The sequence below is a fragment of the Hesperophylax consimilis genome, chromosome 10, assembly GCF_061612785.1.
Source record: "Hesperophylax consimilis isolate HC1 chromosome 10, BYU_Hcon_1.0, whole genome shotgun sequence".
Lineage (NCBI taxonomy): Eukaryota > Metazoa > Arthropoda > Insecta > Trichoptera > Limnephilidae > Hesperophylax > Hesperophylax consimilis.
Genome location: NC_142845.1, coordinates 25,976,739 through 26,004,738, shown reverse-complemented (window position 1 = coordinate 26,004,738; position 28,000 = coordinate 25,976,739). Strand labels below are relative to the sequence as shown.

Sequence of the window (28,000 nt, the reverse complement as noted above, 5' to 3'; positions counted from 1 at the left end):
TTTATATTTTTATAATTGATTTTAATAAATAGATACATCCTTTAAATCTTATAATAGAGTTTCACTGTTAGTATGTGGCTTTATATGGAAGAATTACACCTTGATGATAGCCTTTCCGGTGTTTTCTCCGCGGAGCATGCCAACGAAAGCTTCAAACATGTTTTCGAATCCATTGGTGATGGTTTCCCTGTACTTAAGTTTTCCCTCCTGTATCCACTCGAGGTTCTGCTGGATTCCCTCGGTCCAGCGGGATATCCAACGACTGACGATGAAGCCCTCCATCTTCAGCTCGTTGAAGACAAAGGTGGGCTGCAGGATTGCAACTGAAAAAAAAAATTATATTGATAGGTCTCCTTTACAAAGCTTGTTGGATATTAGTTAAAACATAAAAAATCAAAAGAGGAGTTGTATTATTCAGAGTAGCACACTGTACTTTATAATATTTTATTATAGTTCACACAGTTCAGAGTTCATTTGAAACATAGAGTAGTATGAACGACTCATTGCTACAAACTAATGTATATATGTAGTATGTAGCAACGAGTCGAAATAATAATTTATTGGTTTTCAAGATGGAGTTATAATTAGTAATAGGAAATAATAAATTCTTACCTTGAGGTAGTTTAGCGGGATCTTCATTGTAGGAAGAGATGGAACCGCAAACTGAAATTCTTCCAAAGCGGTTCATTTTGTTGAGGATTATAGAACTCAGCTCTCCTCCAACCTAGAACCAAGGTTCATTCATTAAGTACAACCGGTGCTTTCATCCAACATGTTTCTGGAAACCTTCAGTAATCATTAAATCGGTTTTGAATCTAAGATTCATAAACGCCGGAAATCGGTTTATGAATTATGCCATTACATTTAGGTTACATCAAAAAAATTTGGATGTAACAAATTCAAGTGTGTTTTTGCGTTCGACGCAGAATTTGAGCCGTGACAGTTAATTTATTACTCCCCAACAAACTTGTTCTTTTGTTCTGTGACTGAGAGCTCTGTTGTGACATCTCTTTCTGTTAAATTCATCGTTTTTATAAGAAAGAGGGAGAGAGATATCTTCACTTTATGCCTTTACTCTACTGCTCATAGATAAATTTATGATAAATTGAACCCAACGAGAAACTAGTTGTGCGAATAATTTTATCTTGGAAATCTGTTGTAACAGAAATTGAATTATAAGTAAACATTGAAGTAATATAAAATGCTTTAAAAACTGTCAAGTGTGAATAAATTAATATACAGACGTGTCATTCAATTTCTTTGTTGGAATTCAGTTTTTCTCTAAGATTGTGTGTCATTGGGTTTTAAATTGTAATTTTTATCGAGAGGTTATCAATAATCTGGTTATTGTATGATAATCACAGCAGTTAATTGACTTAGAATTCAAGTTCTGTGAAAGTTCTATTCAAGTTGTGTTATTATTTCATCATTGGCTAATTGTTTCATAGAACTGAAATAACAGAACTTGAAAATTAACTTTGAAATTTCATGAATTGTTCAAATTCTGAGAAAAAAAACTCCTCCCAACAGGGTGGCCACAAAAAACGGATTTCAAAATTCCCTGATAATTCCAGGTTTTCCAGGGCAGTTTCTATATTTTTCCCTGATATGTTTTATTTGGTATAAGGACATATCGTTCAAAATTTTATTTTTGAAACACGATTTTCATCTACGCCAGAAAATTAGAACAGATACATAAATAAAGGGAATTCCTTCATCTAAAGCATTTATTATTTCCTTGCACCACAATGATCTATTCAAAACAAAATACACTTATTACAAATTTATGATATTTCGCCTGAAGACAATTTGTGTACAAATGAAAAGACCAGACAAAAATAGACAAATAAACAAAATTAAGTACAGTAGAACCCCGATAGTTCGAAATTTTCGCCAAAAAAATTTCCGCAGAAAAATTTTTTCATACAAAATTTTTTTTAATTCGAAATTCGTTAATTCGTAATTGGAATTTTATTTTTGTCATCGCACGAACATTTGTTCGTGAAATTCGAAAAAAATTGATTTTTGCGAAAATAAATCATAATATTTCGTAAATCTGAATCTAAAAGTCAGCCGTGGCAGTAAAACGCCGAAAAATGTATTTTTGCGTAGTTATACATCGTCCTAATTAGTATTATTATTTTGTAAATCTGAATCGATTTACACTGGAATGTTGTATTTTTTCAAATTTATTTCGAATATCCGAGTTTGAAGAGCCGAGAAAATACGTTTTACGCAGATATATGTCGTAGTTTTACGAGTTTACACCAAATATCTGTATTTAAAGGGTCGGCCGCGAAATTTCGATTTACGCGTAAATGTAACGTATATTTACGAATTTATTTCGAATATCTGATTTTTAAAGGGCCCGCCGCGACGGAAATCGGACGCGAAATTTCAATTTACGCGGAAATATATCGTATTTTTACTAACTTTACTTCGAATATCCGAGTTAAAAAATCGGCCGAAAAATTTCGATTCACGCCGAAATATGACATATTTTTACGAATTTACTTCAAATATCTGAACTTAAAAGGCCGGCCGCGACGAAAAACTGCCAATAAAATTCGATTTACGCGGAAATATTTCATATTTTTACGAATTTACATCAAATATCTTAATTTAAAGGGTCGGCCGCGACGGAAATCGGCCGCGCATTCTCGATTTACACGGAAATATATCGTATTTTTGCTAATTTTTTTCGAATCTGAATTTTAAGAGCCGGCCGCGACGTAATACGACCGCGAATGCTCGTTTAACGCGGAAATATATCATATTTTTACGAATTTAAATTCAGATATTTGAAATAATGGGCCGGCTGCGACGGAAAATTACCGCGAAATCTCGATTTACGCGGAAATATATCGTATTTTTACGAATATCTCAATTTAAAGGGTAGGCCGCGACCGAAATCGGCAGCGAAATCTCGATTTAAGCGTGAATATATAGCATTTTTACGAATTTATAGCAAATATCTGAATTTAAAGGGCCCGCCGCTACGGTAATCGGCCGCGAAAATAAAGAAATAATTGGTATTAATACGAATTTACAACTAAAATACCACCCGGATTTGAAGAGGCGGCCGAGAAAATCGATTTTCGGCGTATTTTTTTTTTCATAAAAATTCGAATTACGTGGGAATTCGTTAATTCGAAATTTGATTTTTGATGTCCCGTGGATTTCGAATTAACGAGGTTCTACTATATTGACACTTTGTAAAAATGTTGATAATGATGATCTTTAAATTTTATTACGACCGTACGTTTTTGTCCGACCCTTTTGACACTTTGTCGTAACTTTGCTAGCTTTTTCTTTACAGATTTCGCACCTACATAGTACCTATAGGGGAAAAACCAAGGCGGGGGGTTTACGACATGATTGTGTTGCAAGGGCTATTTACGAAAATAATAATAATAAAATACCTACTTATCTAGTTGTCTTTGTCGGCATATCTTTTGTTACACACGCCGCAAGTAAAAGTAATAAAACACAACTTTGGGACTTCACAAATCGTAAATAACGAATTTCGTTTTATTTTTGGAATTCCCTGATATTTTAAGAATATTTTAAAATTCCCTGACATTTCCCTGATAATTCCCGGTTAGGTAAAATTCCCTGATAATTCCCGGTTTTCCCGGTTTTCCAGGTCTGTGGCCACCCTGTCCCAAGTATATAATATAAGTGTACTATAAATCTTAGGTGTTATGTATATCTTATTTTGAAATTTAAAAATAAAAATGTTTACATTGTCAAAGTAGCAGTCTACTCCATTGGGGGCGGCCTCCTTCAGTGCTGCGGCGGCATTTACAGTCTTGTAATTGAAGGCTTGATCGAAACCCAATTCTTCCTTCAGCCATTTGCATTTGGCATCAGAGCCGGCAAATCCAATGACTTTGCAACCTGCATCACATAAACAAATATTATAAAACATACATAAATCAATTATTTGCAGTTCCAACCAGTTCTGCCGAGCAAAGTCTTCTTCTTCAAATGGTGGAGGAAAGTTGATGGAGATCATAACAGAATGATTGAGAGCTGAAGTCATTCAGACTGCATAACTACATCAGAAGTCACTTGATTCAACACAGATGTGTCTCTGGAAAACTAGTGGAGTAAACATTCTAGATTATGAATGTCTATATTACGGCTGCCTACTTTAGTAATTAAATTTATTAAAATTATCTGAATGAAGAATTATTTATGATTTAATGTTTGTTTAAAATTATTTCGAAGTTGTATCCCCCTGAAATGCTATATTTAATTTCTTCCCATGTACCCGGCAGGAGAGTTACAAGCCAGTACCAACCATATTATTGTGATAATCATTCTACTCTAACGTCAAAATGCTATACTCCTATAAAACGGATTCAAAATTTCGGAAACAAATACTTCGATATTGTTGATGTTTTTTAGAACATCAATATTATAATACTAGCTGTGCCCCGTCACGCGTTGCTGTGGCTTAATCTGTCTGTGTAGATAGAGAAAAAAATATTTGAAAAAAAAATAATTGCTTTTATGTCCAACAGATGGCGCTGTCTAAAAAAAATAATGTTTGTCCAACATCGAAGGGACACGGGTTCGAGTCCCGTTGGCGTCATGTATCTTTTATCAGGAGATTTTTCAATGTGGATGAGTGTTTCAGGCGAATAATTATTGCTCGTAAAATAATTTGTCCAGCAGATTGCGCTTTTAAAAAAACATGTTTTTACCTGTCCCAGGTGACATTCATATAATACAGGTATATAAAAACACATGCATATTCGAATGTAACATTGTGTCAAAATTTCAAAGCAATTGGTGAAGAACTTTTGGAGATTTAAAATTTTGAACAATTGACTAAATTTGTATTTCAATGATAGAAGATATTTAGTACAGTTAATTTATGTTGATACTTTTGTTCATAGAACTATACAATTAGAGGCGCTATTACGTTCGTTGAAACATGTTCCAGTATTAGAATGTGATAATCGGTGCGTATGGACTGGATTTTGTAGTTTGATAAACAGGTTTGGGCTGCGGGTTGTGCGTGCATCACTGATAAAATATAATATTATAGCAACAAATATAAGAACTTTTTGGTTTCGGGTTAGTTCTATAATAATGACGAACCTTTGATTTTGGCAATCTGTCCAACGTGAGAACCAACGGCTCCCGCGGCTCCCGTTATTACAACAGTCTCTCCTTCCTTGGGCTGGCATAGCTCTAGCAGGCCGAAATAGGAAGTGTTTCTACAAATAAACAAAAACAATACATTACTCTATTTAGAAAACAGAATTAAGTGTAATATTCAAGACAATATTAGCGAATCTTTTTTTGGTTTTCTGTTTTAAATTTTCGTTTGAGAGTCACTAATTTTGACTTCAATGATTAAATATTACAATTTCTGGTTTTGTTACTTATTAGGTTATTCCAAAAATAAAAATATTTATCCTAGACTTGTATAAAAGTCAATAGATGTGACATATTAAAATAAAATTTGATGTATTTATCCAACACACTTTCTAGGTTGCATTTAGTTCGGGAAGAATCCTGCAATCATACATAAAGATAGCTGCCAATAAAAATATGCACTAAGAAAATGAAGTTAATGTTGTTAGTTGTTAGTCGAAGTATGATTCAGTTAAGTATGACTGAAGGAAATATGGTCGAATTAGCTCAGTGGTAGAGTAAAGCTCCAGCAAGGCTGAGGTTCTGGGTTCAATTCCTAGATGCAACCGAATCTTTTTATGATTTTTCTGTTTTAAATTCTCATTTGAGACCTGCCAATATTATCTTCAATGATTAAATATTACAATTTGAGGTTTTACTTATTTTAGTTATTACAAAAAATCACTTTAAATTTTGTTCACGGACGGCAAATAATAATTTTTATGTGGCAAAATACCAAATAAAGAAATAACACTCAAACACAGGGAAAACAAAAAAATTATCTAAATGGCACTGATGGCCGATTTGATAACAATGTCAAAACTGAAAGGTCAAACAACTGGGCGAAGAACCTATTAACTGAGGTGAACAAGTGTTTTTTTTCTTGGTGTAATGTCCTCCAAGTTCCTGAGTGTTATTGTTTTTTTGTTATAGGTATATAAGAATGGAAGGGAATACAAGAAGGCGCTGCAAAATAGTGCAATACCTTTGCACAATGATCTCACCCTGCATGCCGCCCGAAGTTCCGAAAACCCTTCTGGACGGAAAGAGAGAGGCTTCTCTGGTTATCTCTCACTCCAGAAAATGGGTGGGACTTGAGTGACAATCGACCGACGTAGAAAATGCCCATCTGCTTGAGACATAATCCATCTGGGATAGCCTGCGTTCTCACTGCCTCATAAACTCTGGTCCTCATTCAGTAGGATAAGGTGCTTCTGCAGTCGCTGTGCCCTCATGATGCGTAGGTGAGACTTTGAAGAGTCTGCGATGTGTTAATCCGGTACGGTTTAGACCACCAAACATGCGGTCAACGAATGCCCGCTCCATTCATTCCGCTGTAGGATTTATGAAGTCAACTGAGCGACGCCTGAGGCACTAGACTGGCTCACAGACCTAGATGTCCCTCTCTGGCCCCCCCACCTTATGAAAAAAGAAGAATATGTGTATTAATATTATCTTACCCTGGCATACCGAGGACCCCAAGGCCGAGGGAAGAGGGGAGGTCCCCCAGCTCCGGAAGGAGGTAGGTGCGGGAGATAAGGGCAGGCTTGTCGAAGTGCTTGCCACCATCGATGGTGTAGTCCCTCCAGCCGTAGTTTGCCACCACCAGCCGTCCAACGGGATAATCTTTATTTCTACTCTCAATGATTCTGTTGAAAGAAAAGATTGTGTTTAATTTATCAAATTAATGGAAGATCTCTTACAAATAAAAGAGGGGAGATTCCAGTTCTACTTAAGGATAAGGAATTGTCCTTAACCTCAATATAAACGCCATTTTCACGAATGTCATAATAATATAGACAAATGGGCGCTTTTATAATTACTATGACATCGGCATGGCACAGCACGACAACATAACAGAGAAGCAAAATGTAAAGATTTGAATAAAGACGCTTTTTATTTACTGTTTTATTTACATAACGGTATGCGAATGCATGTAAATTAAAAGTTTCTTAGTAATATAAACCCATACATTTTACATACCTATTAAGGCGGGTCTCCTGTGATGCGTTTTCACAAAAATTACCACAAACATTGAACCAAATCATTTAAAAAAAAAAAGTATATGATATATGTTTATAATTAAATTCATATGTTACTTTATTGTAATATTAATTTCTTATAATTAAATTATAATATGTAAATGACATCCTCAGCACGGGAGATCCCAGTGAGGATATCATTATATCTATATGTTACCAATGAAAAGAAGACAATAAATCATTAAAAAAAAAAAAAAAAATGTTTGTGCATTCGGTTTTGTATTCGGCCGCGCTCATTCGAAAAGTTATACCTCCGAATATTAATTGGAAACATATAAACTCCATACTGTGGTTTAAAGCTAATGAATCCACCTTTCATCATTTTTCCTATATGGTAGGTTTAATAAAAATTTCGAATTTCTAAATAAATTGAAAATTACTTTGAAAAATCTTTTACCTAAATTTAGGCAGCCATCTCTCAAGGCCTAGAGTGATGAGACCTAAATATGGGTAGCCATCGTTCAACTGATTATGATAGTATAACTCCTGATGTGTAGACATTTCAGGTACATAACTACTTATCTCAGATAAGCCGTAACAATAACTTATGTTCTACTTAAAATTACTTGAAACATTCGTGTACCATTCTTATTCGCAGATGGTGTTGATGAAATGAGTTAAATTATTATCACTATTGGCATTAAATTAAAGCGGCCTAGCCACCGTTATGAAATGCCTCCACTCTTGTTACTTATGCCTAAAGATGTGGGGTTTGTCTCAACACCATTCGGCCACCAAGTTTAGACCTTCTAATACTCATTTATAGTACTAGTACTAATACTTATTTAGAGAAGCCTTGGTGGTTAGCTATCTTCCATCTTTACTACATCCCCTGTAGTAACCGTCACAGTTTTATAGATCTTGTTAGTGACAGAACAACAAACAATTATTATTCTTGACAAACCTTGTGGTTATATGTACATCGTTTGCCCAACAAAACATATTTTTTAAGTCAAGAAACTGTTGTTCAAAAACTTTTCAAGGTAGGTAATAATTATGTATGCAATGACATAACGATGATTTGCAGAATATATGAATCATTCAAGTCTGTGCTCAAAATAATCTTAACTACATAGCATGATAACAAGTTCTTATAATAAAATAAATAAATAAATTATGACTTTCTGTAGCTGCTGAAACCCTAATAATAATCTTGACTAGATCTAGTAACAGAAATCTGGTAACTTTCTACAGCTGAAAAAAACCCTCATAAACCAGATAGTAGAATTTTGATGACTTATATATATACATATAGAAGCAAAAACCATCAAACTTTGAATTTTGACATCATGAAAATTGCATAGCAAAAATAGTAATATGTAATAAGTTGTATTTTTTATCCAGGATGTGGAGAGGTTGATGCAATCCCACACGTCCCATTTTATAATTAAACATTGGCACTTTCCAAATCAATACATATACATTTTGATGTTTTTATTTACAGTAATCCAGCACTATATGGTTTTAGATATGTATGTAGTTCCGAATCAACAAGATTCCACTGTAGGGTGCTTCTAGAACATTTTGTGTGTGTTATTTTTTTCAAACTAATTTGTTTATAACTCACTATATTATGGTATAATAACATAGCTACATATTGATTAAACTCACCTTGCAACCTGAGATCCAATCATATCAGCGCCCACTGGGAAGCTTCTCATGTAAGGCCTCATGTATGGGTCCACGCTCAAGTACTCGGCTTTGGAAAGGAATTCTGAAAAACAAAATATAATTATTTTGTTTATCTACTTACTCTAAATCATTTATCTTTGAATTTTTGTTTTTTTTTTTATAAAGTAGGAGGCATGCTGCTCTTCTTCCCCAGAGGAGCAACTGACGAAATTTAATCAACCATCACATTGTCTGTGTGCTACACTCAACGGTTGATACACGGTTGAACCAACCAAATTGAGTGGCCTGGAGGGGGTTTAACGGCTTACAGCGCAGTCCATTGTAAGATTGTGCAGGGGCTGGAGCGGCGCACGGAACGCTTGTTCCTAACCGTATGTGTAAAGCCCGCTAATCAATATGGAATCTATGGATTTGAAATAGCGGCTATTACATGTCCTCTTTGGAGCGATGGTACTGCGCACCACTACAGGCTGATGCGCAGACAAGTTATGTTCAAAAGTAAGGTAACGGTTTACAGCCCAGTCCGTTGTGAGACTTTTCTACGCGGCAGCCTGGAGCGGCAAGTGGTACCGCCTCTCCAAAGTGTACGTGTGGGTGAGCCTGTAGTCTTGAAATGTTTTGATTGATAAATAATTAATCAAAGCAGTGTGTAAGTTCAGCCGGAAAGTGAGTTCCGAGAATTGAACCCGAGTCTTTTGCGGGAAGCGGATCTCACTCCTATTCTTTTTTCAAATCAACCGCTAAAGAGAACTAGGACCCGGAATGCCTCTTCATATGTACCCAGCGTTCGGCACTGTCGCTTCCTGCATTCCCGGCACCAGCGTCCCCCCGCATCCTCTCGAGTTCTTGGTGAGTGGTGGTAGACTTTACGGTGAGTGAAAATATTGTTTATTGTTCAATAAAATTGATGTGATAGTGCGTTTCTTTTTCGGTACCGATGAGTTAATTAGTTAAATAATAATAATAACGTAGAATTTAATACAAGCAACAAATTATTTGAGTGATTGTAAAAAAACTAATCTTCAGTGTCAGTTAATATTTGATTAATTTAATTGAGTTTCTTAACTCTTGGAAATATAATCCGTGTAGCTATGTTTTGTATACTTTTTTTAATTAAAAAATAAATACTTGGGTGTATATGTCCAAGTCCTGGTGCAGCTAGTCCGGGTCCAGGACTGAGTTCGCGGCCTAAGCCGTGTGTCCCGTTACCTGTCACAGCACCCAGTAGCAGTACACAGTTCGTACCCAAGAACTCAGAACTCGGATCCACTCCTAGAACTCGAGTTCTTTTAAAAGGAAGCAGTCCTCGGAGGTCACCGGCAAAACGCAGAACCTACTTATCTCTAGCGCAGACCCGTGAAAAATTACAGGATATTATAATTGCGGGATTTGTGAAGCTTTTCATGAAAAGGATAGCCGTTCAAAGAACATGTATATGAACGGGCCGCAAAAGTATGAAACCTCGCGAGTTGTCTCAGTAATGTTATTTTCACTTTATAAATCCATCTAAGCATATTTTGTGAAGCATTTGAACAAAAGAAATAAGTACGCATTTTAAGTAAAGAATTATTAATTCACAAATTAATTTGGTACTTATTTATGAGTATGTAGTTCTAATTTTGAATTATTATAAGTATTTACTTTGAACTTGAATAAAGTTACACATTTATTAGGAAGGAATATATTACATTACTTACTGACTTACCCGTCCACCAACAACCGAAAATGTTATATTTAATTATGTGTGTTTATTTTCACACTTTATTCTTTTTTTTTTTTTTCATGGCTTTAACTATTTTCAAATTCAATTATTTTGGCCCTGTCCAGTGTCCGATCTGAAGGAAGTTTAACAAAGTTTATGTAGGTACTTACCTAAATTTAAATTTAATACTGAAAGTTTGAAGCAATTAAAAAAAAAATCCAATACAAGTTCGCCTGCGGCAATACTATCTCAAAACCCATAAGTTTCGCAAATTGTTAATTAATACGTGATTGGTTTATTTATGATTAATACTTATTTGATGTAATATGATTAATGATTTGGTAAATATTTACCTACGACTACCGTTTTTACTACTACAAAAAATTGCCCCTTTAATAACGCCTGCTCGCGTCCCCTTTAAAGCTATATCCCAGTTTTCAAGTAGTTTGTGGGCTACGCTAGGTTTGTATAGACTGGTTTGTGATTTAATTCTACCTAATCCAACCTAACCTAACGTGTACGGAATATTTTCTCAAACGGTAGTCGTAGGTAAATAATTACCAATGATTTTTATTACAGATAACTATGATTTAATTTTTTTTACATAAAAAGATATGTGAATGATGTGATAATTTCTCATAATCTGATTAGAAAGTATAGCTTATCTATAATTGCTAATTTTTTCTGTCTGTTATGTCGTGCTTAAATCTCGTGACTTTTAAGTTAACCTACAGACTCTTAAGTCTGGTAAATATAATATTATCGCCTATAAAATATTCAAATTAAAAGTGGGTTATATATAGAGTACAGATAATGAAAAATTCTTCAATAAAAGTGCATTGCATTGTTTACTATGAAATGTACTTATAAACCTTCTTACAAACAGTGTGGTTATTCACAAATAGTATATTTTCTGTGAAAAATATACAATTACAATTAGGAAGATACCTAGTTGGAGATGAATTGTGATGGGTGACCAAAGAAAAGTGAGAGTTCTGCAATCATAATTAATTTTACATGCTTCGGTTCACTTAAATAATATCTGTAATCTGTACAGTAAAAAACATTAAGATAAGTAGTTATTGGTACTTTTGTGATCAGTAGACCTCGCGTCATAAATAAACCACTCACCATCGCGTCTATAAAACATGTTTCTAATTTTCTTTTATTTAATAAACCAAAACCAAAATTTCGTCTGAAATCATAGCATTTGTAAGTAGGTACTAAAATACCTACCTACAATTAAAAATCATTTTTTATTCGAAACATTTTTTTTTCAAAAAAAGAATAGGGAATTCTCGTGCATTTTGTAAATAATTTATTTCAATAAAGATAATTATTTTATTATGTGCCTCTTTTTTTCTTTTTTTCTAAATGCATTTTCAATTATTTGTAGTTGTTTTAAAAATTGCGTGCTATTTCGGCTCTGAAAACGGTCATGCGCCAGCTTGACCGCTACGTCACAAGTGCTACGTCACACCTTTGCCGCCATCGCCGCCTGTCTTGCTTGTTGCTGGTTAAACCAAGGGGATCAACGTATTGATGAATTGCATCTCGCATTATTCTCCCTTTTAAGTGTTATTCGTTGTGTTTGTGGTATATTTACAATCCACATAGTTATTACTATTTATTTTACCACTTTTTGACCTCAAGTTGCAGTTAAATATTGTATTATATGTATAAAAGTAAATAAACAAATGTGTTGTGACCTAACCTACCTTACATGACGTTAGCTGTCATTCATTTGCAATGGATGTAGATGTTAATAAACGGATTCCTAAGAGGTGGTGTTTTGTACCATTGTGTACAAATACAACTGTATCTACTCCAGAGAAACACTTTGTACATGTGCCAGTTGATATCAAGAGAAGGAAAGCGTGGATTAAAGTCTATCAGAGTCTATCAAAACGAAAAATTTCTTACATAACCAATAACCATATATATATATATATATATATGTGCAGTATTAACTTGGGTTCAAATTTCAAAATTTTAAAACTAAAAATAAAGTGGTTCGTCGCGTAATTATTTTGATAGGAATATTTGCACAAATTTTAGCGTCAACAAATACCATAACTTTTTTTGTAAAGAATGCAAGGCTGATGATGAAAGCATATAAAAAGGGATGCTTTAGATATGATAGTTTAGATATGTAGTGCGAATGAACAAAGAAAGGAGTGTAAAGCGAATATATGACGTGAATATGAATGGTAAAGAAGTCGGGGACGTTTGAGGAAGTCATGACACAATCAAGTGAACAAAATACTCTACATAAAAAAAACATATAAACGTGAGATACGATGTATGAATGTGAATGAAGCAAAGAATGTGTGTAAAGACCTAGTTTTGTATTGGAAGTAACACGAAGTCAATCTATACTGCACAGCTATTTTGTTGCGTGTAATACGTGTAGTTCAACGCCATCATCATATCCACTCGAGGAAGATTTGCAGACGTAGCATTCTGAAATCCTTGCTCGGCCTTCGGCATCGCAAATCTAGCTAGCACGCACAACAATAATACGGGACAAATCGTCTCTACTAATAAACTAGGCTAAATGATAACGAATGAAATAACAAAAAGAGACCTACACGGAACTAATAAGAGAAGTCTTGATAAAGACTGATTGTTAACAGCAAAACGGGAAACGAAAATAAAGCGAGAAGATGACGGTACGATTTCCTAATGGCGAAACACAGCTAAAGTGAATAGGTTTGCAGGATCTACTCAGGCCGGTCAACCGCGACGTCATCGTTCGCCCTTGAACGCTTGACCAATCACCGGGCGTTCTTAGCTGCATTGAAATATTTCGTTCGCGCCTGTTTTTAAAGTCATTACAACTTTAATAAATGATTTTTGAAAATTATAAAAACTATGTACTCTTGTGTCTGAAGTGTTTCTACATATGAATAATTAATAATAAGTGATTTTTTGGTGTGAAGAGAATTCCCTATTACACAATTTTTCCAAATAAAATTCACTATAAAAATGACCTAAGGAACTTCAGTGAAATGTATTATGGCTTAAAATAAATATACATAATAATAGATTAACAAACACCGATTCTCAATATATAAGTATTTTCTTGTATTATTACAAATAGAATTTATAAATCTTCATTAAAAAATTAATAAAACATTAAAATGATCTACTTCTAAATCTGTTAATTCTAACGGGCCACGGAACCAGTTCACAATATCCACATTTCAATCTGGTTTGTTATAGAGATTAAACTCAGATTATGTTTGTATTTAAAATATTTCATTGTTGTTTTTCACAGTTTTGATGGAATCGAAACATTATTTAGGCTAAACATATTTTAGAAATATTATTAATGTTTCAAATACCCAATCATGTATGATTACGTCTAAAAGGGATCGAAATGATAATCTAGTCTCCTTCAACAGAAGAAATCATCCATTGAGATGCTTGGTGTAACTCTAAGTGACCATTATTTTTTTTAATGATAAACTAATGTTTATAAGACAAGGTTTTATGCATAGCACAAAGGATAAGCAATAATTAGTAATAAATAAAGTTTAGCGTAGGGAGTGTGGCGAACCCATCGCTCAGGGAGTGGAAACACGACCTGCAATAGCCATCCCAAGCTAAGGTGTGAGATACCGTGCTCAGGGCTGAATGACACTGGGGAACAGTGTCACGAACGGTTCCTCCGAGACACAAGGTCGCATCTCGGAGTATACAGACCTTACCCCAGCATTCGGGGCTCTGCTGGGGTGGACCTTTTATTTCCCTAGATACTCGTGGGACCAAATATGGACTGTAAAAACAAAAACCAAAACAACACTGACGAGGGACCTTTAAGGAACCTAGGGGGAGTGGAAGGAGGAGTTGAGGCCGCCTCGGTGGACTCATCCCTCTTGGGGCCTTTGAGGAACCAAGAGGAAGTGGAGAGGAGAGATGGGACCACCCTAGTGGACTCTTCCCTTGAGGGGCCCTCTGGGAACCATAAAGAAGGACCTCCGACGGACGCAACACGGCGGGATCCCCCAGGAGATCCAGACGTGGAAATGCAGGGACCATCAGGGGACCTGGAAAATAACTTCTTTAAGAACCCCCGACTCCAACTGGGGCCCTCGGGGAACCAGCGGAGAGGGGGGGACTTAAAGAAGAGACTCACTCCAACAACCACCGCTGAGGAAGACAAGGTAAAGTCCCTGTCAGACGATGTGAAGAAAATTCACATCAGTGGGAAGAAACTCAGTGGGGCTGCGAGGAGAAAACTCAAAAGAGAGAAGCAGGGGCGGCAGGAAGGAAACCGGGAACAACCAGGGATTGTAAAAGTCCGCTGGGGACAACCAGGGACCTCGAAGGCCGGAACCAGGCAAGGCAAACCAGGGACAGACCGGAAGCTAACGGGGACCGCAGAAGGTAACCGGGAGCAACCTGGAACGCCCGGGGAAAAGAAGGCTGGGAAGAGGAGAAGAACCTCACCAGAACCTAAACCCTTGGGGCTTTCACCGGGAAATTCCAGGAAAAAGCCCCGAGGAATTCTCACCTCTGCTACCTATGCGGAAGCCGCTGGAAATAAAATTCGAGTGGCTGTAGTACATAGGAACAGAGAGGAAGAATTTACAAAAGAGCAGGAGGCCCTCGTGAGTGAGGCGGCCGCGGATCTGATTTTGAGCATCCCAAAGGGGCAGTTCAAACCCAGATTCGACGAATGCTTCACTCAGAGGGGCGTCCTGAAAATGACCTGCTCCGACAAGGAGTCAGAGACATGGCTGAGGGAGATGGTGCCGACCATACGGAAATGGCAGGGCTGCGACCTGGAGGTGGTGGGGTTGCAGGAACTGCCAAAGTACGTAAAGGTTATGGCAGTAATCCCCGAAAATGGAGCAGTAAGCACCGATAGGTTGCTACAACTGCTGGAGAACCAGACTCCCCGGCTACACACAAAAAAATGGATCGTCCACGACTCGATCAGGGATAAGAACATGTATCGCCTGATCATGAGTGTGGACGAGGAAAGTGTGAAGGTGCTGAGGGAGATGGGGATGACGGCGCATGTCGGGATAAGGAAGGCCACTTTCACGGTGCGCTCTCCTAACACCGAGGAGCGTAAATAGGAGGAATGACTTAAGGATTAGGCAGTAATGGCTAAAAACTTACAGTTCATTCAAATAAACTTGCACCGCAGTCCGGCAGCGACTGCAGTGCTTAGCAGTAGAGTCACTCGGGACAGTGTGGACGTCGCGCTGATCCAAGAACCCTGGACTTATAGGGGGAAGGTCAGAGGACTAAACATGAACCAAGGTCTAATCTATTATAACGAGTCGGGGGACAGACCCAGGGCCTGTATTCTCATCAGAGGGATACCTGGCACACTGCTACCCGAACACTGCAGTAGGGACTTAGTGGCTGTGAAGCTACAGGTCACGCTGGACCAAAGAAGCAGGGAAGTAGTTGTGGCATCAGCATACATGCCCTATGACTCTGTGGAACCACCACCCTCAAGGGAAATAACGAGACTCGTCCAAGACTGCAGGGAGAAGGGTAGGGAACTGATACTCGGAGCAGATGCTAACTCGCACCACACTGTGTGGGGGAGTACGGACATCAACAAACGAGGACAGGACCTCCTGGAATACCTGATGACAGTGAACCTTGAGATTCTTAATAGAGGTAGGGAACCCACCTTCGTTATAAGTAACAGACAGGAGGTGATAGACCTCACCCTAGGAACATTAAGAGTCTCAGGATGGAGAGTATCGGACGAACCATCCCTGTCGGACCACCGACACATACAATTTAAACTAGAGGGAGAAACAAGCAAAACGGGGACCGATACATATAGGAACCCAAAAGCAACTGACTGGACTAGATACTCGGAGGAACTAAATATAGGAATGACAAGATTCCCAGCTAAATACGGCTGCCCCGAAGAAATTGAGGACGCAGTAGAAGTACTGAGGGACTCAATGATAAGGGCATACGAAAATAGCTGCCCTCTGAAGACAAGTACCAGGGACAAAACACCGTGGTGGAGCAGAAGACTGCAGGAGCTACGGAAAATAGTAAGGCAAGCTTTCAACAAGGCCAAAAAGTCAGGAAACTGGGATGCCCACAAGCAATACCAGAAAGAGTACAAGGTGGCAATCCAGAAAGCCAAAACATGCTCCTGGGAGAAATACTGTGGGGAGGTGGAAACCATCCCACAGACTGCAAGAATCCAAAAAATTCTTGCAAAAGACCCAGGGGCAGCAAAAGGCCCATTCAAAAAAGCTGATGGAGGATATACCAACAGTTGGGAGGAGGAGTTGGAGGTACTGCTGGGGAAACATTTTCCCGGCTACAAAAAGTTAGAAGCAGATGATACCGGTCCACCACCAGCCCGAGTTACACGGGAAGGTAAGGACTGGGACACTGCGGCTAAAATAGTTACTCCCTCCAGAGTTAAATGGGCAATCAGAGGGTTTGACCCTTTTAAAAGCGCAGGAGAGGATGGAATCTTTCCGGCACTTCTACAGAGGGGCCTAGATACAATCCTACTTCCGGTGACGAAGATCCTGAGGGCATGCTGTGCCCTCGGATACATCCCCATACCATGGCGGAAGACAAGGGTAGTGTTCATACCCAAACCGGGGAGAGCTGACTACGACCAACCAGGTGCATTCCGCCCAATTAGCCTCACCTCATTTCTTCTGAAGACAATGGAGAGGCTAATGGACAGGCACATAAGGGACGGGGCACTGAAAGAGAAGCCCCTCCACGAGTTACAGTTTGCTTACCAAGCAGGTAAGTCAGTCGACGCGGCACTGCACAGGTTGGTGTACAAACTGGAGCAGGCACAAGCGACTGGGGAACTGGCGGTAGGGCTATTCCTGGATATAGAGGGAGCATTTAACTGCACCACTATTAAATCCATTGATGAAGCGGCAGAAAGACATGGACTCGACAAAACCACCAGAAGGTGGCTGAGGAACATGCTCTCAGGCCGGATACTTACGGTGACAAGGGGTGAGGTAAGCATCAAAGTGCTGGTGACACGAGGGTGTCCACAGGGAGGGGTCTTATCACCCTTGCTGTGGAGCCTGGTGGTGGACAACCTCATCCGGAAACTCAACAACAGGGGCCTATATACGCAAGGGTATGCGGATGACATTGCAACCATAATAAGGTGTTGGGATGCAGACACAACCCGAGGCCTTATACAGTCAACACTGGCAACAGTGGAAGAATGGTGTGAAGAAACAGGACTGTCAGTCAACCCAGACAAGACAGAACTAGTAATCTTTACGCGTAAAAGGAAACTAGAAGGATGGAGCAATCCAACCTTCTATGGAAAGGAATTAGAACCCTCTGACACGGTTAAGTACCTCGGAGTCATCATAGATGCCAAACTGAGCTGGAAAAACCAGGTGGAAACTGTAGGCAGAAAGGCCTGTGCTCTGATGTGGGCAACTAGGCGAATCTGCGGCAGAACGTGGGGTCTCAAACCTAAAATGATGCAATGGCTTTACACAGCCGTTGTAAAACCAAGGATCATGCACGCAGCCCTGGTCTGGTGGAGGAGAACAACACTGAAAACAGTGATGGTCACACTCAATCACATACAGGGACTTGCATGCAGAAGCATCACAGGAGCCATGAGAACCACTCCAATACTAGCCATGGGAGTGCTGCTGAACCTACCCCCACTAAACATAGAAATAGAGGGGGCGGCGATGGCGGCAGCCTACAGGTTACATTGCAATGGCCAATGGAGAGGAGAGTTGCCCAGAAACAGTCACACGGAGATAGGAATAAGACTGAGGGCAATTAGTCCGACGGCTGGGATGAAGCAGGACGGCAAACAAGCCGAATACTTCTTCGGACAGCTGTTTAAAGTGACGTACCCCACAAGGGAGGAATGGGACACGGTCCCAGGTCCAAACTCCAAACAGGAACTAATCTGGTTCACAGACGGGTCCAAGATGGAGGAAGGAACAGGGGCCGGGGTCTGTCTACAGGGATCTAAGAGGGAACTCAGTATACCTCTAGGAATGCACTGCACTGTGTTTCAAGCTGAGATGAAAGCCATCTTAGTCTGCGCACAGGAGAATATGAGTATCGGGTACAGAAATAAGAACATAAACATATGTTCTGATAGCCAGGCGGCCTTAATGGCACTGGAAAGTAACCGATGCGACTCCAGACTGGTGATGGAATGCAGGACTATCCTAATAGAACTGGCGACCATCAATAAAGTAACCCTGCTCTGGGTACCGGGACATAAAGGTATTGAGGGCAACGAGCGGGCTGACGAACTAGCAAGGAAAGGGGCGAAAGCACCACTTGTGGGATCTGAGCCGGCCGTAGGAGTAGCAGCTTGCCACACCAAACTACATATCAAGAGGTGGATCAAATCCCAACACTGGAAGGAATGGAAGAAGGCACCCGGAATGAGGCAATCTAAAGTACTCATAAACGGACCGGACCCTAACCGAACCAGGCAACTACTCGATATGGACAGAAACTCACTGAGGGAACTGGTAGGACTATTAACGGGACACTGCCATCTCAGGAGACACATGCAACTGTTGGGAGTGGAAAACACCAACATCTGTAGGAAATGTGAAGAGGAGGAAGAGACTCCAATTCACCTATGGTGCCAATGCCCCGCTCTGCTGGGAATAAGGCTCAGATACCTGGGAAGACACAGTGTGGAACCAGAAGACATCGCCACATATCCAATGACAGCCCTGGTGAACTTCATAAAAGGGACCGGGTTACTGGCAAGGGAATGAGGTAAAATGGGAGATAGTACAATGGGCCTATGGCCTAAGTGCTCGCGGGGAACGTAAGTAAACCGCCTCCGACTATAAAAAAAAAAAAAAAAAAAAAAAAAAATAAATAAAGTTGGTTGTTTACAGGTGAAAAAATATAATTAGCAGTAATTGTTGATTGAGGTACTAGTACATATTGAATCATTTGGTGGGTTGGAAATAAGCCGACATAGCTCAGTGGATACAGAGCACCTGACCGGACATCAGAAGGCACGGGTTCAATTCCCGTTGGCGGCATTTATTTTTACTCTGGAGATAATTTCAATTTGTATTAATATTTCAGGCGACTAATTATTGCTTATAATTATTTGTAAGTGACCAGCTCAAGCACGGGGGCTCCACCGAATCCAGAGTCAAGTTAGCCTCCCAGAAGCTGGGTGTATTGTACAGGGCCCGCAGATACTTAAATAGTAAACAACTGCTGACCCTGTACAAACCGCAATTGCGCCCCAATATTGAATTTACCAAAATACCTGAAAAAACCCCTGACTCTGTTCAGAAACAGGCGGTCTGTTTGATAGATTCCCCTATTGTGACAAACAGATTGCAATCTTTAAAACACAGACGTGAGGTAGGTATCTGTCCTTGTTCTACTGGTATCATAACAAAATATGCTACAAGGAATTTTTTATTTTATTTTTTTTTTTTTTTTTTTTTTTTTTTTGTTACATACATGGTTTTAAAATACAAATTATGTTTTTTACATACATATTAAAAAAAAGAAAGAAACAATGCGAATTACAGAAAAGTATATGTACACATGCACATATGTATACATATACAGGGTGTATCGGCACTAACCCGACAAACTTTAACCAGCTATTCCTTAGCACATTTGGAGTAAAAAATGTTATGTACACTTTGCTGTCCGGTAACATTTTTTTTCTTTTAAAAACAAAAAATAAATAAAATTTCCACACTCCGCTACTGCCCACAGTATAGGGGTAAAATAATTGGCAACGCCGCGCTACTGTCATCTCTTTCACACATATTCTGTCTCAAGTCCCGTGTGGTTCCCGCCACCCCGTCTCGTATCAGTGGTCAGTGCTGTTTTGGGAGTTCGCATGTCATCAAGTTTCTAGTTTCGTTTTTGTTTTGTTATCTAAGTTTTTACTGTTGAAATATGCCCCTCAATTATCCACCTGCCGAGCAAGCAGATATTGTTTTTGTTTATGGATTTTGCAATGGAAATTCACGAGCAGCCGTAAGGGAGTATCGCATGAGGTTTCCTGGAAGACGCGTCCCACACCATGCTACCTTTGTCCAGGTTTGTACCCTATCAATTGTTTATTGAAACTATTTACATTCATTGATAATGCCAAAAAGCGCTTTTGAAATTTAAACTGGGAACATTAAAAACATAACAAGGGGCCACCAACTTTAAAAATGTAAATTGTACTTTAGGTGATTTGTGTTCAGTGGTCACTAAACGGCGTTTTAAAAAGTTAATTAATTTTAATCTCTAATAAATGCATCATTCACTGCAATTGAATTCACTCCCTTTCTCACCATGGGATTATTTAAATTACTTGAATTCAATTTCACCCCTGTGAATCCAAGATATCAACCGTACCTAGTTAAGAAAATTATAATTTAAAACACTTTGTTATACATTTTACTATAAAAAAATGAAATAAATGAAGAGAAAACGTAAGTTTTCTGATATGTGCCTAAAATAAGTGTTCTTTAAAAATAAAATGAGTGAAAAAGCCCGCGATTGTTTATTTGACATTATTACTGAGCTGAATAATAAAAGCAGTTGTTATTTGTTGTTTTGTTTCAGATGTATCAACAATTGCGTGACTGTGGCATCGGACGGATTGAAGGCGCCGGCGGAGGACACAACATCGTTCCTGTGGCAGTTGAGGAGAGAATCCTGAACTTAATTACCGAAGACCCCACGCTGTCCGTGCGTCGGGTCGCTCTGATGATAGGACACAGGGAACACATGGCGGTATGGAGAGTTCTGAAGAAGCACGGGCTCAAACCTTTTCACTATAGGCGCTGCCAAGGCCTCATGGAGAATGACCACTTTTCCAGAGTCGTGTACTGCAGAAGAATGCTGCATAATGTCATAAGAGATGCAGACTTCATGAAAAACATATTGTTTACCGACGAAGCACAGTTCACTAAAACAGGAGTGCTAAATGTGCACAACTTGCACCATTGGGCTGAACAAAACCCCAAGCTTGTTCGGGAGTCGTCGAGCCAGGACAGATTTTCCATCAACATGTGGGCAGGAATCCTGGGAAATCAAATACTCGGTCCAATCGAGTTGCCTCCCAGACTAAATGGACCGATGTATTTGGAGTTCTTACAAGTGCAACTGGGCGAGATTCTGGAAGATGTGAACCTCGAATTACTACGGAGAATGTGGTTCCAGCACGATGGAGCCCCACCACACTATTCGATTGCCGTGCGGAACTACTTGGATGTCGAGTTTCCTGGTCGTTGGATAGGCCGTGGAAGTCCGGCCATTGCTTGGCCACCAAGATCACCCGACCTGACCCCCCTGGATTACTACCTGTGGGGGGCTCTCAAGGAAAAAGTGTATGCTAAGCCAATAGCCTCAAGAGAGCAACTGCTCGAACGAGTGATGGAAGCCGCTGCAGAAATTAAAGCAAATCCTGCAAACTTAAATAATCAAAATATAACAAGACTACACGCTTGCATCGAAAATAATGGTAGTCACTTCGAACAAATGCTCCAATAAAAAAATTAACATAAACTACATGTCCGCATTTTCATTTATTATTTATTGGTAAAATTCTCACAATGTCATTCATTTACACATCAATATTACCTACATATCAATATTTAATAAAATCTGTAGAAGAGTATGCCCGTCGGCATTCAACAAGTTTTTCGACAAGTGTGTCGAAAAGCGTCTTCTCTCTTTCCTACACACTAAATATTAATGGTTAAAAATGAGACGACTGATGCTTGTAAGCGCGCCAATACGTAAAAACAACGAAACTCGAATAAGAATTGCCAGGTGGGTTTTTTAATCGCTTTAATCTGACTTTAAACAATAATTAAACACGTAAAAATTATTTAATATAATATTACAGTACAGTACTTTGAACCTTCGCAATAAATTTATTTGATTTTAAGTTTAGTTTGTAGAACTCCATTTCAATTTAGAGATTTTTTTTATTTTAACAGTCTTATTAAAAAATTTATAAAAACAGTGTGTTTATAAACAAGTTCTGCTAGTTGTAATTATTATTACGCGTGACAGCTGTTTCACCTTCTGACGGCATTATCAAACTTTGGTAAAGCCACTTACAGACGACGTAAGTGATAACTTTCTTTTTTTATTATTCTGGCTTTATTGATTTCCGAGTAAATTGTCGTAAATTATTATTTGCTAATCCCAATATTATTTGCTAATGCTAATAATTAAGTGAAATTTTAAACAATGCAATAATAGGATTATTGCATTGTTAATTTCACTTAATGTCGTTGGTATTTCCAACTGATGACTCAGGGGTTTATTTCCCTGAATAATTAAGTATTTTGGGGTCTAATTATTATGCATTTCATTACATCCGATAATTTAAACAATTTTTATGTTGAATTGGGGTAAGTTTTATGGCTAAGGGAAGGAGTGGAAGGTGAGGAAGTACCTGGATATTCAGATCTGGTCACCAAATACGGCTAGTCATTTCAAGCAACGTTTAAATTCTAAACCTGGATATTCAGATCTGGTCACCAAATACGGCTAGTCATTTCAAGCAACGTTTAAATTCTGAACCTGGATATTCAGATCTGGTCACCAAATACGGCTAGTCATTTCAAGTAACGTTTAAATTCTAAACCTGGATATTCAGATCTGGTCACCAAATACGGCTAGTCATTTCAAGCAACGTTTAAATTCTGAACCTGGATATTCAGATCTGGTCACCAAATACGGCTAGTCATTTCAAGCAACGTTTAAATTCTAAACCTGGATATTCAGATCTGGTCACCAAATACGGCTAGTCATTTCAAGCAACGTTTAAATTCTGAACCTGGATATTCAGATCTGGTCACCAAATACGGCTAGTCATTTCAAGCAACGTTTAAATTCTAAACCTGGATATTCAGATCTGGTCACCAAATACGGCTAGTCATTTCAAGCAACGTTTAAATTCTGAACCTGGATATTCAGATCTGGTCACCAAATACGGCTAGTCATTTCAAGCAACGTTTAAATTCTGAATTAATTAATCAATTACGAAAAAGCGTGGGGTTAAGAATATTTTTTTTAAATTATAGTTGTAATTTATTGTCGATTTTTTAAAAAAATTGCGATATTTTAAATAAAATTTAATAATTATTGTTTAAATAAATTAGCAATCTGGCAGCATTCATTTGCAGGTGGTCAATCCAATGCAGTCATGACGTTTGTGTGAGTGCTTTCCTTTGTCTCAGTGTGTTGCGCAGCAGTTTTATATGAACCGTTTTTTGATTCATCGGGATTGTTTTTAAAACTATACATTCTTTGTACCTTCAAATTAGTGGAAATAAACTTAAGTGTGTCAAGCTGCTCGTTATATTCCGGTAATTCTGGAAGGCTTTTAACATAAGCAATAATATTCATAAATCACATTCCGCGAAGTTGTAAATAACTAAATTTATTAAAAAATATACGTTGTAGGATAGCCTAGCAAGTAACATTTTGACAGAGCACTTACGGTGATTTAAAAAACAACGGCGCTGTTCAAATAATCCAATTATTATTATTGATAAGTACCTAAGTGAGGAAAATTGTTTTTAAAAGTGCTCAGAATTATTGGACTTCGATTATAAATTCAGGAAATCTACTAATTAGTTTCTTAGTTTCAAAATTAGACTATTTAATACGTGAAACGCGTAAGAGGTGAAACCAAAGCATTCCAGAGGTGAAACAATTTAGATACAAAAATAAAACTGATGTGTACAATACAAGAAGACAATCAGTGATTCGCATACGAAAAATGTGAATAATCATTATTGTTAAATAAAATATTTCTTTTCTGGTACTGGATTATGTAATACGGGCTTCGTTCGCAGCAACACGCGAGAGTTGCGATGTTGCTTTCAAATTTTGACAAAGGATAAAACAGTGGTGACATGTGGTGAAAATATGTTTAATTAATTTTTTATTAAAAAAAAACGTTACCGGACAGCAAAGTGCACATAACATTTTTTACTCCAAATGTGCTAAGGAATAGCTGGTTAAAGTTTGTCGGGTTAGTGCCGATACACCCTGTATAGTGTATTACACACCATACATATCATACACACACAATACACGTACACACACACGAGTTCATAAACAGCATATACATAAAAATAATAATATGCATAAATGTATGATAGCAAAAAAATCCCACATAGGCATCGCCAGTTCGTGGGTAACGTCAATAAGTCGTCGGTAATTAGCGTCATTGATCCCTTCACCACCAGTGCACAGTCGGGAAACACGCCAAACGCGCACTCAACATATGTAAATGGTTGACATTTGTCACATGAGAAAGGGACGTTTTAACAGCTCGGCTGTGGAACGATTTTCCGGCCTCTGTGTTTCCTCCCCCCTACAACACGGGGGGAGGAAAATCACCCCTTCCTCTCCTCAAATATACCCCTCACATAGCATCCCTTGATGACATAGGCCCTTAGGGAAATTATTTTCCTCAGGGTCATTAGGATTAGTGAAGTTAATGTGAAAATAACTATTAAAATTTAAATAGTAGGTACATACTTATCTATACAAAAATCTCATCCATCGAGAAAATAAGCATGATCTGTTTTTTTTTTTTTTACTTTATTTATTAAAACTAAAGTAGAAAACACTTTTTCATAAAGTTAGGTTTGAATAAAATTTAAAAAATATCATTTTTTTATGAGCCATAAAAAATAATTTTTACACTTTTACATTACACAGATTATTTTTGTTCGGTATGGGCATAGGTAAATAGTTAATGAGCATGATAATATTATAATACCAGTGCAGACCCATGAAGTTCCAATTTTTAAAATTACAATTAAAATAATTTTCTGTTTAAAATATTATATTATAGGTAGGTACTACATTGCTTGTTGAATTCTCCAAACAAACACTTTCAATTGTGAAAATGAACTGAAATTCAAAGCAAAAGTTCTAGAGTTCATTGAACCGGAGTTACAGTCAGAGTCACACTTATAAAAAATAAAAACAATACTTACCCCATAAAAATGTCCCATTAACAGCAAAATTTTTAATAATGAATAATAATAATTGTAATGAAACCAGGTAAGTACCTCCATCCTGTAGCGGGGGGAGTTCCTCTTCCACAATCTTGAGATCGGACTTCTTGGGTTCCCCCTGGAAGTGCTTGACGAGAATGTATTTCCTTGCCTTGACCATGTTTATTGCTGCTGTAGTCTGTACTGTCTGTAGAGCAACTAAACTTCCCGCCAGCCGTGGTGTGAATTATATTGATTGACCAAGGCAACACAAGCAGGGGCAGGGCTGAAACTATTTTTTAAATTTGTTTAATAATATATTTTATGTTAATTAATTTTTATCAGTCCTTTCTTGAAATTCATATACTTCTTTTAGATCGATTGTTAAAAGTATTTCTTAAATTGGTCTTAATAGGTGTAATAATTAGTAAGGGTTAGTAGGAATTATTATAATAGGTTTGTATTAGAATATAATTAATTGGTTGTTTATGCCATTAAAATGCTCCATAGTGTACAGTCGACCCATGGTTTTGAGTTCTGAGGTATTAAGTGCCCACGAGACGATCAATGTCAACTGTCAATATTATCGTTAATACTTCGTTCAGGCACAACGAACGACCTAGATAATTGAGACAACAGATATCAATCTAATGCAAATGTCGAAGATCACAACTGATTTCATGTACTTTATTTTGCCTTTTTGATAGCTTAATTATTTATTTGTCAGTTGGGATTTTTGGACAGTCTCGACAAAATATTGACATTAATTTAGACAATAATATTGATCACATCATGGGAATTTTATAGAAATTTTTTTTTGTGGCTTGTTTTGATATTTTTTTGTATTCTATAAATAAATGTGTCTATGTATGTAACAAATTTATTATTAAATAAAAAATAATAATAAAATATTTTTTTAAAGTATTTTCCCCTTTATTAATCGAAAAAATTAATGAGAAAACTTACATTAAAAAACAAAACAATTTAAAGATTGTGGAAGTCGAGATTAAACACAAAAATCACTTTTCAAAATATATATATGGGTAAGAATGAGTAGCTAAAATTCTATGTAAAAAAAATAGCGCGCAATACCACTAATGCGTTAGTGGCATTGCGCATTGCTAAATTGTAAAACGAACACCGTCAATTTTTAGTCGCTAAATTATGTCAACCATGTGTTTTTTTTTTTTTTTCATTTGTTAAAAAAAGGTATATTTTGTGTCTTGATACATCCCTGGATTGCTTTTATTTTTATCATTCTGTCGAAGATAACATAATATGTTGGGTTATATCTCATTAGTTATCTTTACTGTTTAAAAAGCGTACATATTTCAATGAGTGGTGTATCTACTTGTTATTCTTCCATTAAAATTTAAACTAAACAAAATTATAAAAGCTAACCTACATGTCCTGCTATAGTTAATCCATCGGACTGGTTGTGTGGGCGGTAGCAATTTTTAATTTTTCTTATATCACATCATGTCATGCCACAACATACCACGCTACTTCACTCCAAACCACGCTACACCACGTTACTCCACTTCACACCATACCACACAATGCAACAAGATGCAACACCACTCATGTGTAACTGCGCTAAATCACACCACGCCACACTACTTGACATTTCACACCATATTTCACTATACCACACAATATTACAAAAACACCACCCATGTCTAACCACACCACATCACACCAAGCTGCTTCACTTCAAACAATGCCATACCACATCACGTTTCGCACCGAATCACACTAGATAACACAATACAACAAAAACACCATCCATTTCTAACCACGCCACTTCAAACCATTTTATTTTTATTTTATTGCCAGTAACCCGGGCTTATATTGACATCAATGGTTATTTACAAATCATGTGCACTATCCGACTCACTAGAAAATATCTGTTCTGTACCATGCCACACTACTTCACACCATATTTCACTAGACCACACAATACAACAAAAACACCACCCATGACTAACCACACCACTTCACATGACACCTGCTTCACTTCAGCCATGCCATACCACTTCACATTTGCAGAGTTGTGTCAACATGGGTTATTAAACTGATGTCTCTTTATAATTACATTATTGCAGCCTCCCCCTGCTACATACATTTGGCAGATATCTATCTTTGCCTCCTACATCTTCACAGCTGTGCATTGTTTTTGTATGATTGCTATCGGACTACATAGTAGGTTTTGTGTACCTATCAACCTTGAACTTCATTTTTGTTATCATATACGCTTCATAATAATAAATTGCGGATTTACTGTATTTTTTATAACCAAGTTGGCTTCTTCGTAAAAAAGAAATGTAATTAATTTTAAGAGAAAATCTGAACTTTTTCTCCTGTAAAAAAGAAATGTAATTAATTTTAAGAGAAAATCTGAACTTTATATGACCAAGATTAACCAATGGGTGAAGGCAAAAATAAATCATTTAAAAAATCCTTAAACCTTAGTCAAAGGTAGACTCGAGTTT

The 28,000-nt window shown here is 37.6% G+C and overlaps 1 protein-coding gene across 3 annotated transcripts; it reads right to left on the bottom strand.

The window, feature by feature from the left end:
- LOC149420528 (prostaglandin reductase 1-like) lies at nt 1-27,998 on the bottom strand. 3 transcript variants are annotated; one of them, XM_089636764.1, is made up of 8 exons: nt 26,914-27,998; nt 25,584-25,800; nt 8,805-8,907; nt 6,612-6,800; nt 5,113-5,231; nt 3,746-3,900; nt 613-724; nt 1-323 (listed from the first exon to the last, which is right to left on the bottom strand). In XM_089636764.1, the coding sequence occupies exons 2-8, from the start codon at nt 25,687-25,689 to the stop codon at nt 94-96; spliced, it is 1,014 nt and encodes a 337-aa protein (XP_089492890.1). In that variant the 5' UTR covers nt 25,690-25,800; nt 26,914-27,998; the 3' UTR covers nt 1-93. The 3 variants fall into 3 exon arrangements, with proteins under 3 accessions (XP_089492890.1, XP_089492889.1, XP_089492891.1); XM_089636763.1 differs by lacking the exon at nt 26,914-27,998 and having other exon boundaries at nt 25,584-26,065; XM_089636765.1 differs by lacking the exons at nt 25,584-25,800; nt 26,914-27,998 and adding an exon at nt 12,246-12,419.
- Between the last annotated feature and the right edge of the window lie 2 nt (nt 27,999-28,000).